This window comes from Myotis brandtii, unplaced genomic scaffold (genome assembly GCF_000412655.1).
Source record: "Myotis brandtii unplaced genomic scaffold, ASM41265v1 scaffold240, whole genome shotgun sequence".
In the NCBI taxonomy this organism is placed as follows: domain Eukaryota; kingdom Metazoa; phylum Chordata; class Mammalia; order Chiroptera; family Vespertilionidae; genus Myotis; species Myotis brandtii.
In genome coordinates, this window is record NW_005359064.1 from 2,404,408 (window position 1) to 2,420,592 (window position 16,185).

A 16,185-nucleotide genomic window follows, 5' to 3' on the forward strand; every position below is an offset into this window, starting at 1 on the left:
CATTGTATAAGGTTCTTTTTCTCCCCTTCCCCTTTGGAATTAAAGCTTTTAATAGTTGGTGTAAAGAATAGCTACAAGGAAACACGTTCTGGTCTCTGCTTTAATCTTCAGAGCTTCTGTGTACAGAAATGCTGGCTTTAAAATAGCCCTTTCTGAGCTTCAGGGGAAGGGAGTGATATGTGGAAGCCCCATCGGAAAGCCTGGGCGAGTAAGCTCTCACAGGAGAGGCATTTGTTAGAACATGGTCCAATAAAAGAGAGTAACTTCATAAAGCAGATGATATTTCATAGCACAGATTACTCTCCATGTTGAAAAAGTCTTCCCTTTTATTAATCTTGAAAGGCTACTATTTTAAAAAGCATCTGAAACATTAGAGCCCAATGCAATATATAGGCTTTAACTTCGGCTTCCCTTTGCTGTTTCCTGTAGGTATTTTGGTTTTTATTCAATCCAAGGAATAAAGAGCACAAATTAAGTTTTTAAAAAAATCTGTCTACAAAACAGAGAGGTGTTTCCTCTATCCAACTGTGGCTAAGCGGTCCCTTTGTTGACAGTAACTACAGAGGGGCCAAAAGTTCACCCTTGTTTATGACCTCTTTCATTTCTTCATGCCAGCTAAAGAGTTATTTTAAAATGTAACTAGTCAACTAAAAAAATAATCCTATTGAAAATGGGCAAGGGGCTTGAATAGACATTTCTCCAAAGAAGATACACAAATAGCTCCTTAGCACATGAAAATATGCTCAACATCACTAATTATTAGGGAAATGTAAATCAAAACTACAATGGGATATCTCCTTATACCCACTAGAGCGGCTATTAGGAAAAAATGACAATTGTTTGTGAGAATGGAGAGAAATTAGAACCCTGGTTCATGGCTGGGGGAAATGGTGCAGCTGCTATGGAAAACGGTATGGTAGTCCTCAGAAGGTTCAACATAGAAGTACCATATGCTCGAGCAATTCCACTTCTGGGTATATATTCAAAAGAATGAAAAGCAGGGTTTGGAATAGATTGTATATCCATGTTCATAGTAGTAGTATTTATAATAGCCCCAAATTAAAAGCAACCCAGGTATCCACCAACAGATGAATGAATAAACAAAATGTGGTGTATTCATGCAATGGGATACTATTCAGCCCTAAAAAGAAAGGGCATTCTGACATATGCTACAACATGGACAAACTGTGAGGGCATTGTGCTTAGTGAAAGAAGCCGATCATAAAAAGGACAAATATTGTGTGATCTCACTTAGATGAGGTACCTAGAGTAGTCAAAGTCATAGAGACAGAAAGCAGAATGGTGCTCGTCGAGGCCTGGTTGGGGGCAGGAATGGGGAGTGACTGTTTAATGGATGCTGAGTTTCAGTTTGGAAAGATGAAAAAGTCCTAGAGATAGATGGTGTTGGTGTGGCACAACAATGTGAATGTACCTTGTACCATTGAACCGCACACATAAAATGGTTAAGATGGTAGGTTTTACATTATGTTTATTTTACCACAATAAAAAAAAAAAACTAACTGGTGTAAGGAATTTGGCAAGACCAATAATACCCAAGGGTCCCCCACTCCCTCCCTAAATCCTCACAGACCCAGCTGATGGATGGATGGATGGATGGATGGATGGATGGATCAGCTGATGCATGGATGGATGGATGGATGGATGGATGGATGGATGGCAAGCTTCCCCCAAACTACATGATCTGCTTTTCTCTGCTAAGAAACACTTTAGCTCAAGACCCGTGCCCCGTTGTTTTAAAAGCACCACGTGAACACCAGATGCTACCATGCTGGGTGTGGCACCTTCCTAGAACAGCTTGGGCCTGGCAGTTGTGCCCAGCTCCCCTGACTAGACCTGTTCCTTTTCTGATCTGCGAAGTTCCTGGGCAGCTCCTGAGTTGATCATTGGTGCTGGAGGAAACAAAGAGATTGAGGCTCACGCCTTCTTAGAATGACCAGAAATAAAGTGGTCACCATTGATGTTTTTAAATTCCCAAATTACAGGTAGCAAAGCAAGTGTGGGCCATAGGAGGAAGGGGAGGTGGAGGCAGGGTTGGCGTAGAAGTAAACAGGCCATTTAGGGTCTGCCCAGGGAGCAGGAGGAGGAGTGGTTAGTGAGCTGCCAGCTGCTGAGCTGCCCGTGGAGTGGCACGGAGCTCTTCGTGGGGAGCTGTGCTGCTCGGGTCCTTTCTCTCTCCAAGGCCGCCTCCTGCAGAGCTCAGTGTCCTTGTTAACAGGCACCAGCACCAGGACACCCCTCTCCTGCCCGTGAAATCTCAGAGATCTGAATCTGAGCACAGGCTGGGCTTATTCAGACCACGTGGGGCTGGGGTAGGGGAGCAGGGACAATAGATGGGGTTTGATACAGGCGCTGATCATGATGAGCTTTGCTAGCAATTAAGAGGCTACTTCCTGGTGCGGCAGCTAATAAGATGTTACCCTTAATTCATACTAACTTCCCACCTCAGAATTAGAGTATCAGAACGTTTTTGGTGTTTTTTTTTTCCCTTTTAGGAACTTTCACCTCCTGGCAGTTCACTAAGAAAATACATACATAATGGCAAAGTTACTGAACTTGGTGATGTTTTTTTGTTTGTTTGTTTGTTTTTAGGAACTTTCACCTCCTGGCAGTTTACTAATACATACATAATGGCAAAGTTACTGAACTTGGTGATGCTTTCTTTTAACAAAATGTGTGTCTTATTCACCCTAACATGCATTTGAAAGATAGTGGCACATACAGTGTGGCTCATGCCATTTAGTTTCCCTGGGAAGGCCATGCAGGTATGTGATCCCACCCCCTGGCCCGCCACTCTGAGAAACTCCTCACAGTGGCCTGGGAGCACCGAGGAGGAACCACCTTAATCTGCTGCTCATTTCTTGCAGCGGTTATGCAAGTAAGTATAAGGACCCCTGTTTTATATGTGACGACTTTGAAGCCTAAAGAGATAAATAACGTGCCCCAGGTCACCAGCTGCTAAGCGACAGTGGCTGCTGAGAGCTTGGGCCTGGCAAAGGGCCCTCAGGACCGCCTGGAACTGTCTCTTTCTGTGCAATGGGCTGTGTGCAGGTTTCAGACAGCATCGCGCTGCTGACCACGGCTGCCGAGCAGCTTCTCCCGTGTGCCCTAGCGCCCTTTGTAGGAAACCATAGGCCCACAAAGGCACGGGGACCCAGGACAGCCTTCATCTCACTCTGCGGCTGTCCCTTTGATCTCATGGTCCACAAGCTGCAAACGGTGTTAGCGAAGGAACCCTGCTATCCCACGAATCACAGCTGTAGCTCATCTAATGAACACAGCAACCAGTGAGTGAGCGCTGAGCTCTCCTGGGAGGAGGTAGAGGCTGGCAGCCAGAAGGCCCTCTCCTCACTGCTCTCCGCTCTCTGAGACGGCTGAGCGTTTTCTGAGCAGCAGCTACAGCTACATCACATGAGTCAGTGCTGGGGATGAAAAGGGCTTTGAGCTTTGTTTTCTGATTTTAGAAAAACAATTGCATGCCTGCCAGAGTGCCTGCCTGCCTGCCAGCAAGATGCTGCACCTCATGGACCCCTGGGCAAGGGAGCGCAGGGCTGGGTCCGTGGGCTGTGTCCATGGGCTGTCCACCAGAACGCTGAGCCTCAGCTGGCACCGCCGCCGCCATGGCATGATCAGATTTGAGTCCTGCTTTTAGCATGGCCAGTGCCTGTTGGCCCAGCTGGCTTTAAAGCTCCCTGTGTGGGAGGGAGAAGAGCAGAGGGATAGAGGTCCCCACACTCAGAGGAGGCAGGCTTGCAGGCATCTCCGACGTAGGGCAAACAGCTGGACCATGCAGGAATAGTCAGGGACCAGCTTTTTATGTACCCTCTGAGCCCTCTGACCACCAGCATCTACGTGGCTGACAGTGTCTGGCCACCCTACTACGAGGTTTTCTAGCCACAAACCTGTCCCAGGCCTGTGTTAGTGTACAAAGCAGACTCAGTAAGAGGGGAGCCCCAGCTAGCTCACACTCAGTAAATGGCTTAAAGCTCTAAAGCAGGAGGCATAATGAGAGCCCATAAACCTTCCAGACCCGAAGCCGGCAGACACAAATGGATGAAGGTGTGTCTGCCGCCTTCTGAGGCTCTGCTCTGCGCTCCTCGGGCCCCCTCCTTCATCCTGGCTTTACTGGACAGCTCTCTGTCTCATCCACAGCAGTCGGATGCTGTCCTTTAAAAACCAAAAACAAAAAACGTTTGTGTGTCTTGTCTTCTAATTGCTTTTAATGAAAAATATCTAATTGTGGTAAAATGCACATAGCATAAAATTGACCATCTTAGCCATTTTTAAGTGTACAGTTTAGTGGCATTAACTACATTCATATTATTTTGCAACCATCACCATCATCCATCCACAGAACTTCTTCCTCTTTCCAACTGAGACTCCGTGTTCATTAAACACTAGCTCCCCATCCCCCCTCCCCCAGCCCCTGAACCACTATTCTGCTTCCTCTCCCTATGAATTTGACTACTCCAGGTCCCTCACGTAAGTGGAATCACACAGTATTTGTCCTTTAGTGTCTGGCTTATTTCACTTAGCATAACATCCTCAAGGTTCATCCATGTTGTAGCCGGTGTCAGAATTTCATTCTTTTTAAAATTGAATAGTGTTTCATCGTATGGGTAGACCACATTTTGTTAATCCACTTATCTCTCAATGTACATTGGGTCATTTCCATGTTTTAGCTATTGTGAATAATAGCTATGAACAGGGTGAAAAATATCTTTTTGAGACCCTGGGTTCAACTCTGTTGGGTATAAATCAGAAGTGTGATTACTGGATCATAAAGTAATTCTTTTCCATAGTGGCTGCAACGTTTTACATTCCCGCCAGCAGTGTGTGCACAGGAGTTCCAATTTCTCCATATCCTTATCGACACTGTTATTTTCTGGAGTGTTTTTTTTAATAGTAGCCATCCTAATGGATATGAGGTGATACAAATCCTTCTTTTTGAAAGAGTGTCTAGCACATGCATTCTGAAGATGTAATGGGATTCTAAAGAGAGACTGTATCTCTTTATGAAATATTTAGGTGAGTTTCTAATGTCAGCCAAACACGTGTGCACTTGTGAGTATGCACACACCACATGCACACACATACACACCACCTGTGCCTGGTAGCATGGCTCCAGGTGCTTCTTGGGTACCCAGATCACACAAGTCAGGGTGCTCAGGGGCTTCACCCACCCCCACTGCGGTGATCGCCATTGCAGGAAGCACGTGCACACTGCACTCTCATAAGTCAGGTCTCTCCTGTGTTTGTCTCTTGGCTGCAGAACCACGACCATGCCTGCATCGCCTGTCGAATCATCCACCGGTCGGATGAGCACCACCCTCCCCTCCTGCCCCCCAAGGCTGACCTGACCGTGGGCCTGCATGGCGAGTGGGTGAGCCAGCGCTGTGAGGTGCGGCCCGAGGTCCTCTTCCTCACGCGCCACTTCATCTTCCACGACAACAATAACACCTGGGAAGGGCATTACTACCACTACTCGGACCCCGTCTGCAAGCATCCCACCTTCACCATCTACGCCAAGGGCCGCTACAGCCGCGGCGTGCACTCCTCCAGGGTCATGGGGGGAACTGAGTTTGTGTTCAAAGGTAGGTCTTCTGCCTGAAATCCCAGCAAAACATTCCAATGCGTGAGGGAGAGGGAGCGGTTTTGTGACTTTTGTTTAGGCAGCTAACCCGAGGGAGTGGTCCTCTTTTCTGCTAGAGATGTTGGAGAAGAGATTAGGGAACGCTTTCTGCCCCAAGGCCAGCATTTACAACAGCCTCTGAGCCCTCTCTGCCAGCCAGGGTGGGGCCGGGGAGCCCACACCCTGTGCACGGTGCCAGGTGTGGCCCAGGAGGATGCTACTCAGAGTGAAGTCCCAAGTCTGCGCATTTCCTTTCTTATGTGCAGCTCCTGGCGTATTCTGAGCTACCCCTACAATAACATCACCCTCACTGCATGCACTGCTTTCTTTAGTGAGAGATAAAAAGCAGGTGTGAGTGACACGTCAGGGGCTCGGAGCTGTCATTTCCAACGCTGGGCTTGTCCTGCGTGAGGAAATTGTCACGTGCTCGAAGATGGGAGGCTTAGAATACATAATGAGCGAGGAAGGTGAGGAATGAGGGTCACTGGGCTGTTATCAGGAAGAAAGTCTTTTGGGCTCTACGTCTAGATTTTTTTAAAGCTTGTACACCTTTGTAAGATGGTGTCAGCCCTGTCCTGGCGAAGAGGGACGGCCTGGACCCTGGGGATGACCGCTCCCAGGATAGCGTTCCATGGGTCAGTCTATTTACTCTAAAGTATTTCTGATGACCCAGTTAAGTCCTAGGGCGTCTTAGCCCTCCTCTTAAGAAAGGAAGATTTGCTCCGAGAATGGACCTTTGGTAGTTCTAGCCAAGAGAATGGACACATGTGTCTGATTCGACCCAAAAGCTCTCTTGGTACACACAGAATGCAGTCCCCTGGAAGGGTCTTCAAAAGAGGTCCTCTTATCAGTTCCGGGATTTGTATTTAATGTATTTATTCATTTTTCTTGTTTGTAGCCTAATTTATTTTAGTTGCCCAATCTATGGGCCAGTATTAATTTGCAAGACTTCTAACTACTATAGGTATTTGATACCAAATATGTTTAAAAACCTTAAAATCTTTTCATTAAAAAAAATTCCAGTTTCATTGAATATTTTGTCAATCCCAAAGAGTCAGTGTCACCAAAGACAATTGCGATCCATTGCAATCTGGGCTCAGCCTGTGTACACCCAGTGTAGGCCACTTTGACTAACATACATGTGGAGTGATTGTCATCCAGAGCAACACGTCAGACAATTGCGATCCATTGCAATCTGGGACACCCAGTGTAGGCCACTTTGACCGACATACATGTGGAGTGATTGTCATCCAGAGCAACACGTTGCTCTTTCCACCTGAGGGTGCTTTGACGCGGGCCGTGGTCAGGTGGGTGGGCATCAGGGTTGGTTCTAGGGCAGAAGGCCTTGTGGGGATGCAGTGCTGCGGGCAGGTGCTCCACAGGCTTTCTGCACCCACCGCACGCTCCCTCCCCGAGACTCACGGAACTGTCCTCTCTCCTTTGCAGTGAATCACATGAAGGTCACCCCCATGGATGCGGCCACGGCCTCGCTCCTCAACGTCTTCAACGGGAATGAATGTGGGGCCGAGGGCTCCTGGCAGGTGGGCGTCCAGCAGGATGTGACGCACACCAATGGCTGCGTGGCCCTGGGAATCAAGCTACCTCACACGGAATACGAGATCTTCAAAATGGAGCAGGACGCCCGCGGCCGCTACCTGCTGTTCAATGGCCAGAGGCCCAGCGACGGGTCCAGTCCCGACAGGCCCGAGAAGAGAGCCACGTCCTACCAGATGCCCTTAGTCCAGTGCGCGTCCTCTGTGTCCCGGCCCGAGGACTTCTCCTTCTCCGAGGACCACAGGGCTCAGCAGTACAGGAGCCGGGCGCCTGGGAGGAGCGCCTGTCCCTGGCGGCTTGCTGCGCTTGCCTGCCTTTTGACTCTACTGCACTGGAATAGCCTCAGATAGAAATGTTTTCCAAGTTCTGTTTGATCCACACCAGGTTTCCTTGCAATTGGCAGTTTTTTCCTTAGGAAAAGCGAGGACGCTGCTGCCGATGCACTTGAGTGCCCGAGAACTGTCCTGCCCTTTCTCCTCGCCTCGCCCCCTCCCAGCCTGAGTCATGAGCAGCTCTGTTTGAAGTTCCTGCTTTGAACTCTGTCCAGTCGGGCCCCTGGTCTGGGCGCCTTCACAGTAGTAATTGCACTTTAAGACCGCAGAGCGTTTGGTGGAGAGAGCAGGGGGGCGAGCGAGGCCCGCTTCTTTTCTTCCTCTTAATTATGCTTCGGTTTCTGAGGTGAACTTAGAAGAAGTGAATAGCAAGCTACAGCTTTTTATTGTGGTTGCTTCCTGTCCTCCTTTGAAGGTGTTTCCTCTCGGCGTTTTACAGCCTGGAATCCGGCAGAGGGTTGTTGGTTTGGGACTGCAAACCAGACACTTTTTATTAATAAAGAAGAGACTTGGGTGTAGATATGTACATAGCAAAAGACCCACGATTTACCTTAACCACCTTGACAGCCTTGATGCAAAAAAGGAGAGCATCCAAACTTTCTGATGTTGAGTGGAAAAGTACCTGTAATTAAAGTTTCAAAGTAATTTAAACTATTGTGGTTTTAGCTCGTTGGGAACAGAGATGGTGGCTAGACGCTGTTTTCTGGGCGGTTGGGGAATACTTGCTGCTGTCCTACCTGCTAAGGAGACAAGGGCAGCCGGGCAAATATGGAAAGCGGTCCTGCTATCAGGCAGGAACGTGGGCTGGCGCCTGTGTTAAATGCCACATAATGATAGAGTGCCCCTGGTTCCACAGTTCCCCCTTCCTGGGACCCTCGTCTTGGCTCAGGCTGTATCTATCAGGGGTGAGCAGACGGTGCTTCACTCTGGCATGTCTGCTGCCTCCGAAGATGAGCAACAGAGACCACACAGGTGTTCAAGGGCCGGGCTGGTCAAGGAGATGCAGTGGGAGCTTCCGAAGCGGGTGCTCCATCAGGCCCTTGACGCGAGTGAAACCCGGACTTCGTGTATAGGCTCCTTACCAGGGGGCATGCCAGCTTGACTCAGTTTCTGTCCTGCCATTACTTTGGCTCTGTCACTGCTGAGTGTCGGGTCACCTGGTACAGACTGCGAGCTGCTTTCTCACAGGCCAGGGGAGGGTGCAGGAATCATGTCTGCCCGTTCCTTTGCATTATCACAAATGGTGCTATCTGAACACCCCGTGTGATTGCCAGGAGAGACTGGTGGAGGGAAATGATGAGTAACTGAAATCCTGGATGTGGCTACTAAAGGTGAACATGGAAACCACGATCGAGGTCAAGAGTCATACTTGTATTTAAGAAATAAATTTATGAAATGCTATAGCATTCGCTGTGGTGTTAAGTTACAAGGATGGCATGGAGTGCCAAAGTGCTTTATCTCTAGGTTATATTTTAAGTTGTGGTGCATACGATGGGGGTTTATTCCAATGAAAGTACTAACTTAATATCTGCCAAGTTTAATAAACAAAGTTGTCAAAAATACTCCCAGAAGATACAGTTTACCTGTGGATCTATTTAATTAATACTAATGCTATCTTTAAAGGATATAATAAAATTATGTGAAATCTATGCTCACTGCCAAAGAATACCTCAGTGATTTACTATAAAAGTGGTATATTTATAGTCACTTAATTCACAGCCTAGACTTATCTATTCAAACTTTAAAAAAGTACATTACATATATATGTACACACAAATATATACACACATATATACGAATACCCAAATATATAAGTAGTAACATGTGTACAATGTAATATATAATTTAGGGATAACAAGAAATTCATGTGATCATATCACTTCCTAATGCAGAGAATGATCAATATGTTTTATTCCTAATTAGTGACACAATTAGATTTATACCTGTTGCTTACTTTATCACCCACATATATAACATCATACATTGTTTTATGTCAGTCATGTTAATACAAATAAGTGTCTTTAAAAGTAAGCCCCCATGTATCCCATGAAGATCTTCCCAAGTTTTCCCATCATCTTGAAGAAATCTATCTTCAGAAGTCATTCAGGTTTAAGAGTCAGAAATTTTAACTTAAGACCAAGATGCTATCTCTGAGAAAAGTATGACTGAGTCCAGAATATTCTACAGCAAGCTTAAAATACTCCATAATATGTACTCTGGTGCTGGGAAGTCTACCCCTAAGTTAGTAGCAGGTAGTTCTACTTGCAAATACTATGTTTGGGGAATATAGTGAAAAGGTGGATGTTCTAGACTTCACTGGCTTGCTGGGACTGTACAACACAAGTAGCAATTGACTATAACAGGATATTTATTATATTCTAATATAGGTCATTCATAAATGCAATTTCTTTATGAAAAAGTTTCCATCTTTGTTTGTATACAATTTGCAAAACTAAAGCAGAATTAATATGCACAAGTCTGCAAAGATTGCCAGGGTAAATGATTTACAAGTTACTTACAAAAAACTATCAGCCACAGCTGGGCCTTCACATGGCCTATCTTTTTTTAATAAAAATATTTGATGCCAGCCTTCCTTCCACTGCCTGAAACTATACTAGTAAACTTTTTTTAATGAGTTGAAATTAAGGAAGCACTACATACTAGTATACTAGAAGAGAAGAAAGTTCTATTAGTTTGAGATTTCAGTATTCCCCCAAGCCAGGACCAGTACCTTGGTGAGAGCTGGAATAGAATGTGAGTGTGTGCAGATGGCATCCCTGAGGACTCAGAGCTTCAGAGAACCGTGAGTGGTCCAGCTGCATAACCCACTGAACTGTCTTGCCAATCTCTACGCTGGCTTTGACTGGGCACAACTCAAAAAGGAAAAGCTCATATTCATTCTATTCCCCTGTGATAGCATTTACTGACACCCTGGGATGTCTTCCACCTATGGTATTATGGTATTTCTTCAAGTAATTGCTAAAAGATACAGGGCCGTTCTATGATACTTATACCCATTTTATCTAGATGTCCCGTGGGTCTATAAATCTCCCCCTGGCATTTAGTGTAGCAATTGTAACAGAACCTTTGGCTTTTACCAGGCTTTAGCTGCATAAGGCAAATGCATTTCAACACTGTGTTCACCTTCTGGTCTGCAGAGACTTGTGTTCGGGCATTCCTGCCTCCCATAGTTCTCTATCCATTGTTTGGTGGACACAAGGTCACACAGAGGTGTTCTCTATATCCACACTGGAAAGGGCACCTCCAGAGAGAGGGGCACACGATGAGAAGGCCCGAGGATGAAAGTTCTTTGAGTAATAGATGGATCCACTGGTTTGTAAGCATGAGCGGCACAAAAGGTCCACAGGATGTATATCCTGCGTGGGGTGCAACAATGGCTCTAACAGGTCTTTTTATAGACTGTTTTGTGAAAACCCTGCTGTCATGAGGCTGTGTTCTCGCCACCGGCTTCCCAGTGGCAGACCACTCAATTGCACATCTTGGTGCCTATGCCACCCAAGGTGCAAGAGGATGAATGAGGGGGCAGCGTGGCAGGTGCAACTACTGGAGAAGACCAGACACCTTGGGCCCAGCACAGGAGGAGGGATCATCCCGGCCCAGGGGGATGGAGGATGGGGAGAAGGCAGTGGTGCAGCTACAGCACCCATCACCACAAACTCTGGTGACCTCCAGAAGATGGGGACTGTTGGGGCTTCACTGTAGACCTGGAAGCCCTGGCCCTGCCCCAGGAGTTGCGGCTGCTCCCCAGCCTGTGCTGGTTCCAGGAAGTTGTGGCTGCTCCCATGACCTCCTCCCCTCCCAGTGGCCTCTAGGAGCCACCATCAGTGACCCAAACCCTTGACTCTGTCCACCCCATCCCCCCACCCCTGCGGGACTTCTACCTATTTTAAAATTAGATGATTATTATTTTTTTGTTATTGGGTTGTAGACGTTTCTAATATATTTTGAATAGTAACCCCTTGTCAGATATAGAGTTATATGCAAACATGTTCTCCAATAAACTAAGGAGGTGAAAAACTTGCACCCTGAAAACTAAAAACACTGATGAAAGAAATTAAAGAAGACACAAATAAATGGAAAGAGATCCCATGTTCATGGATTAGAAGAATTAATATTTTAAAATGTCCATATTACTCAGAGAGATGTACAGATTCAATGCAATTCCTATTAAAATTTCAATGGCATGTTTTGCAGAAAAAGAAAACAATTCTAAAATGTATGTGGGACCACAAAGGACCCTAAATAACTAAAGCTATCTTGAGAAATAAAAACAAAGCTGGAGGTACCATACTTTCTGATTTCAAAATATATTGCAAAGCCATGGTGATTAAAATAGTATGTTATAAGCTAGTATGTTACAGCACCTGGCATAGACCAATGAGACAGAATGGAGAGTCCAGACTTAAACCCACACTAATATGGTCAACTGTTCTCTGACAAGGGCGCCGAAATACATAAGGATAGTCTCTTCAACTAAAGGTGTTGGGAAAACTGGATATCCAGATAAAAAGAGAATAAAATTTGACCCTTGCACTATACACAAAAGTCAACTCAAAATGGATTAAAGACTTATATATGGAGACCCAAAACTGTAAAACTCCTATCAAAAAACATAGGAAAAAGGCTTCATGACATTAGTCTTGGCAATGATTTCTTGGATAAGATTCCAAAAGCACAGGCAACAAAAGCAAAAAGAAACAAGTGGGATTATATTAAAACAAAACAGCCTTTGCACAGCAAAGGAAGCAATAGCATGAAAGAGCAACCTATGGGGTGGGAGAACATACTGCAAACCATATCTAATAAGAGGTTAATATTCAAAACACATATAAGAAACTCTTGTGATTCAATAGAAACTAACAAACAAAACCTCAAAGGAACACAAAGAATTTGAATAGGTCCTTTTCCAAAAAATTACATTTTATATTGTGTCTATCTTGAATTTTTTTTTTTTTGCCATGGAAACAACTGAATGATGTCACAGGTGGATTGCATAAATATGGAAGTTGAGGCTTCACAAAACAGTTGGTCAAAGATGAGAAATAGCTCTGATTTCCAAATATAAATAATTTCAATAGCCAAGAAAGCAAAGTCTCTGGTACAATAAAATGCATTCTCTAAAGAACCTTCTTTGAATGTGTTCCAGCACAAATGTCTATCTACAATATTCATAGCAAACTCTAGCCAACCTCTGCATTTCCTTATTAGCTTGAAACTAAATGGCAGGAAACACCCAGGGCACCAATAATACTTCAGAATCTTGTGCCAGTTTCAAACCGAGTAGACTGTACTATGGAGCTAGTTTCTAAATTCTTTGAAAAATTTCATTGAAATCAGAGATAACAAACTTGAAAGGCAAGTCCTTTTCTGAATCAATAAATAAAACATCAAAGTGATTATTGAGCCAAAGATCCAAAGAAGTCATGTGCAACTTCCAGCATAATAAAGCAGTGAATATGAATTCAAATGAGCAGCCTGATTTAATAAAACAAACAAACAAACAATACTATCTATTTCTGGAGCAACCATTCTCCTAGGGAATGATGTAGGCATTAACATCACTGTACTGTGCCCAATTGTTCTCTTGTGCCTGGTTTCTGAACATTTTTTCGGACCACAGAGGGCCAATAAGTTTACTTTTCACTTTTAATTCACTTGAAGAGCAGCAAGATGTTGGAGAGAATGGTGGTGCTAAAAATAATTAAAAAATAATTGGAACTCTGGAAGCCCACAGTTCTGTGACAATATATAAATTTTAGGAAGAGAATGTAAAATCTCTTATCTTAGTTGACCCATCTAATGATTTGTAAGAAATCCAGAAAGACACAGATCTTGTTGAGGGAACTGCTTTCTCATTTTGCTGCTTCAATCTGATCAAGTTGGGCAGAACTGTCATTTCCTACAGCCTTTCTAGGGTGCCTTGTGCTCTGTGCTTCAGCTTTCTTAGACGTGCGGTGGAAAGAGTATGGGCTTTGGAGCAAACAGGTATGTGTTTGAATTCCTGCTTGCCCACCCCCCTCTGGCCCCCTTTGGGTAAGTCCTTCAGCTTCTCTTTGCTCAATATCCCCACTTATGTAATGAGAACCATGACCTAGTAGAATAGAAGCTTTCATAACAGACCTGCATTTATCAGTGTCCTGGATTCATGGACTCTCCCATTCCTGCTCGGGAATATGCTGGCTGATGCCCATGACCTTGGTGCTTTCGCACCTTGCTCCCTGGAGTGTGAACCATCAGCATTGCATCCCATGTGAGGTTGTGAGAGATGCACAATCCAGGCCCCATTCCAGACCTGCAGAATCAGAATCTGTGTTTCAATAAAATTTTTCTCTCTCTCTAGGTCATTCTTGTACACATTAAAGTTTGAAAGATGCCACCAGATGAGTTGTATGCCTATTAAGTTGTTTTAATTCTCAACCTTATTTATGTTGGCTGTTCTTTTTGTTGTCATTATAGAATTAATTTCAAAGCTGATGTTTAAAAGGAGAAAATTAATAAACAAAACAATTATTAAAAATGTTTCTAAAGAGAATTTTCTCCATGAAATCCAAGTTGAATGTGTTGGGAAGATAATATAAAAGGTGATGAAAATATTGCTACTAAGTAAGGTATAAGTAAGAGAACTTAAGTTACTGGTTAGGACAGGGACAAAAATGTAGAACGAATCTGAGCTCTAATGATTTCACAGCATCTCTATGTTCTTCCTTCTCCTTAAGAGAAACCAAAACTGGAAATTGTGGGCCATGCTTTACAAGTGAGAAGTATGCAAGAAGTTGGTGAACCAATAATTAAAGAAAGTTCCTGGTTCCTTATTAAAAGATTGATGAGTAAATATATGTTTATATGTTTTTAATTAAAATATTAAAATTCATAAAATCTTCTCTAAGACCAAGGTTCATAATTTTAGTATTTATGTTTTTTCTATGTGAATTTATTGTTTCAGATATTATATTTATGTCTTTGATGCATTTTAAATCAATTTTTGTACATGGGCCCTAGCTAGTTTTGCTCAGTAGATAGAGCGTCTGCCCGAGGACTGAAGGGTCCGGGTTCGATTCTGGTCAAGGGCACATTCCTCGGTTGCATGCTCTATCCCTGGCCCTGGTCTGGGCGCATGTGGGAGGCAACCAATCAAAGTGTCTCTCTCATATCGATGTTTCCCTCTTTCTATCTCTCCCACTTCCTTCCACTCTCTCTAAACGTCAATGAAAAAACATCCTCAGATGAGAATTAACAAAAACAACAAAATTTTGTACATGGGTAGTAAAGGGTAAACAGAGCCAAATATATGGTGACGGAAGATAATTTAACTTTAGATGGTAGGTACACAATATACAGGTCATAAATCCAAGTGTAAATAGAAATATACACTTGAAACCTATATAATCTTATTAACCAATGTCATCCCAATAACTGTAATTTAAAAATAAATAAAATATTCAAGGTACATTTGGATCATCATCTATGATATTCTCACTTTAACTCACTCTAGGTATTAGTTGAACAGTTATCATTCCTTGTGGTGCATGGTACCTTGTGCTATCCACCTTGCAGAATTGTTGTAAAGATTAGAAATGATGAATGTGCATGGCTCAGAGTAGTTGCTCAAAAAAGAAAAGTTGCCAAAACCGGTTTGGCTCAGTGGATAGAGCGTCGGCCTGCAGACTGAAAGGTCCCAGGTTCGATTCCGGTCAAGGGCATGTACCTTGGTTGCGGGCACATCCCCAGTACATTTGGATCATCATCTATGATATTCTCACTTTAACTCACTCTAGGTATTAGTTGAACAGTTATCATTCCTTGTGGTGCATGGTACCTTGTGCTATCCACCTTGCAGAATTGTTGTAAAGATTAGAAATGATGAATGTGCATGGCTCAGAGTAGTTGCTCAAAAAAGAAAAGTTACTAGAAGGTGGTCATGCTGCTTGTCATTGTTCATCTCGAGACTTTGATGCATCTTTGGGGCCCCTCTCCTTTGTGAGGCATTTGACTTTAGGGACTATCATGTGTAAGACGATGAAAGTGGCACTGTGCAAAATGCAGAGATAAGTGCACTGGCTCCAACTTCCAAGAGTTTATTGGCAAGGTAACAGAAATAATGATCATTTAAGTCAAGTGTGCATTTTGATAGTTATTCACTTTCAGAAAAATTTGACACACAGTAAGATGTAGACAGACAATGTCTATAAACAACCATTTGAATAATACTGATTCCATTGTGTTTAAAGTCACATAACCTAAGACTCGCCATTTTAACCACTTTAAAGTGTATAGTTCAGTGACATTTAGTACATTCACAATGCTATGCAAACATAACCACTATCTGGTTCCAGAACATTTTCATCATCCCCAAAGGAGATGAATACCCTTTAGGCAGCCATTCCCCAAACCCCTTCCCCCAGTCCCAGGAACCCGCTAATCTGTGTTCTGGTCTCTATGGATTGACCTATTCTGGATATTTTATTTAAATGGAATCATATAGAATATTGCATTTTTATGTCTGGCTTCTTCACTTACTATGTTGTAGTATTTAACAGTACTTCATTATTTTCTATGGATGAATAATATTCCACTGTATGCCTTATTTTGTTTATTCATTCATCAACTCATGGACATTTGGGTTGTTTT

The 16,185-nt window shown here is 43.8% G+C and overlaps 1 protein-coding gene and 1 pseudogene across 2 annotated transcripts in view; one reads left to right on the forward strand and one right to left on the reverse strand.

The window, feature by feature from the left end:
• APCDD1 (adenomatosis polyposis coli down-regulated 1) overlaps positions 1–9,099 on the forward strand; it is a 29,710-nt gene extending 20,611 nt beyond the window's left edge. For both annotated transcript variants that reach the window (XM_014540268.1, XM_005866898.2), the window contains exons 4-5: positions 5,291–5,612; positions 7,097–9,099. In XM_014540268.1, the coding sequence (XP_014395754.1) occupies positions 5,291–5,612; positions 7,097–7,554 (780 nt within the window). In that variant the 3' untranslated portion in view covers positions 7,555–9,099. The remainder of the gene's footprint in view (positions 1–5,290; positions 5,613–7,096) is intronic.
• Positions 9,100–9,271: 172 nt separating this feature from the next.
• On the reverse strand, positions 9,272–15,496 carry LOC106726212 (annotated as a pseudogene).
• Between the last annotated feature and the right edge of the window lie 689 nt (positions 15,497–16,185).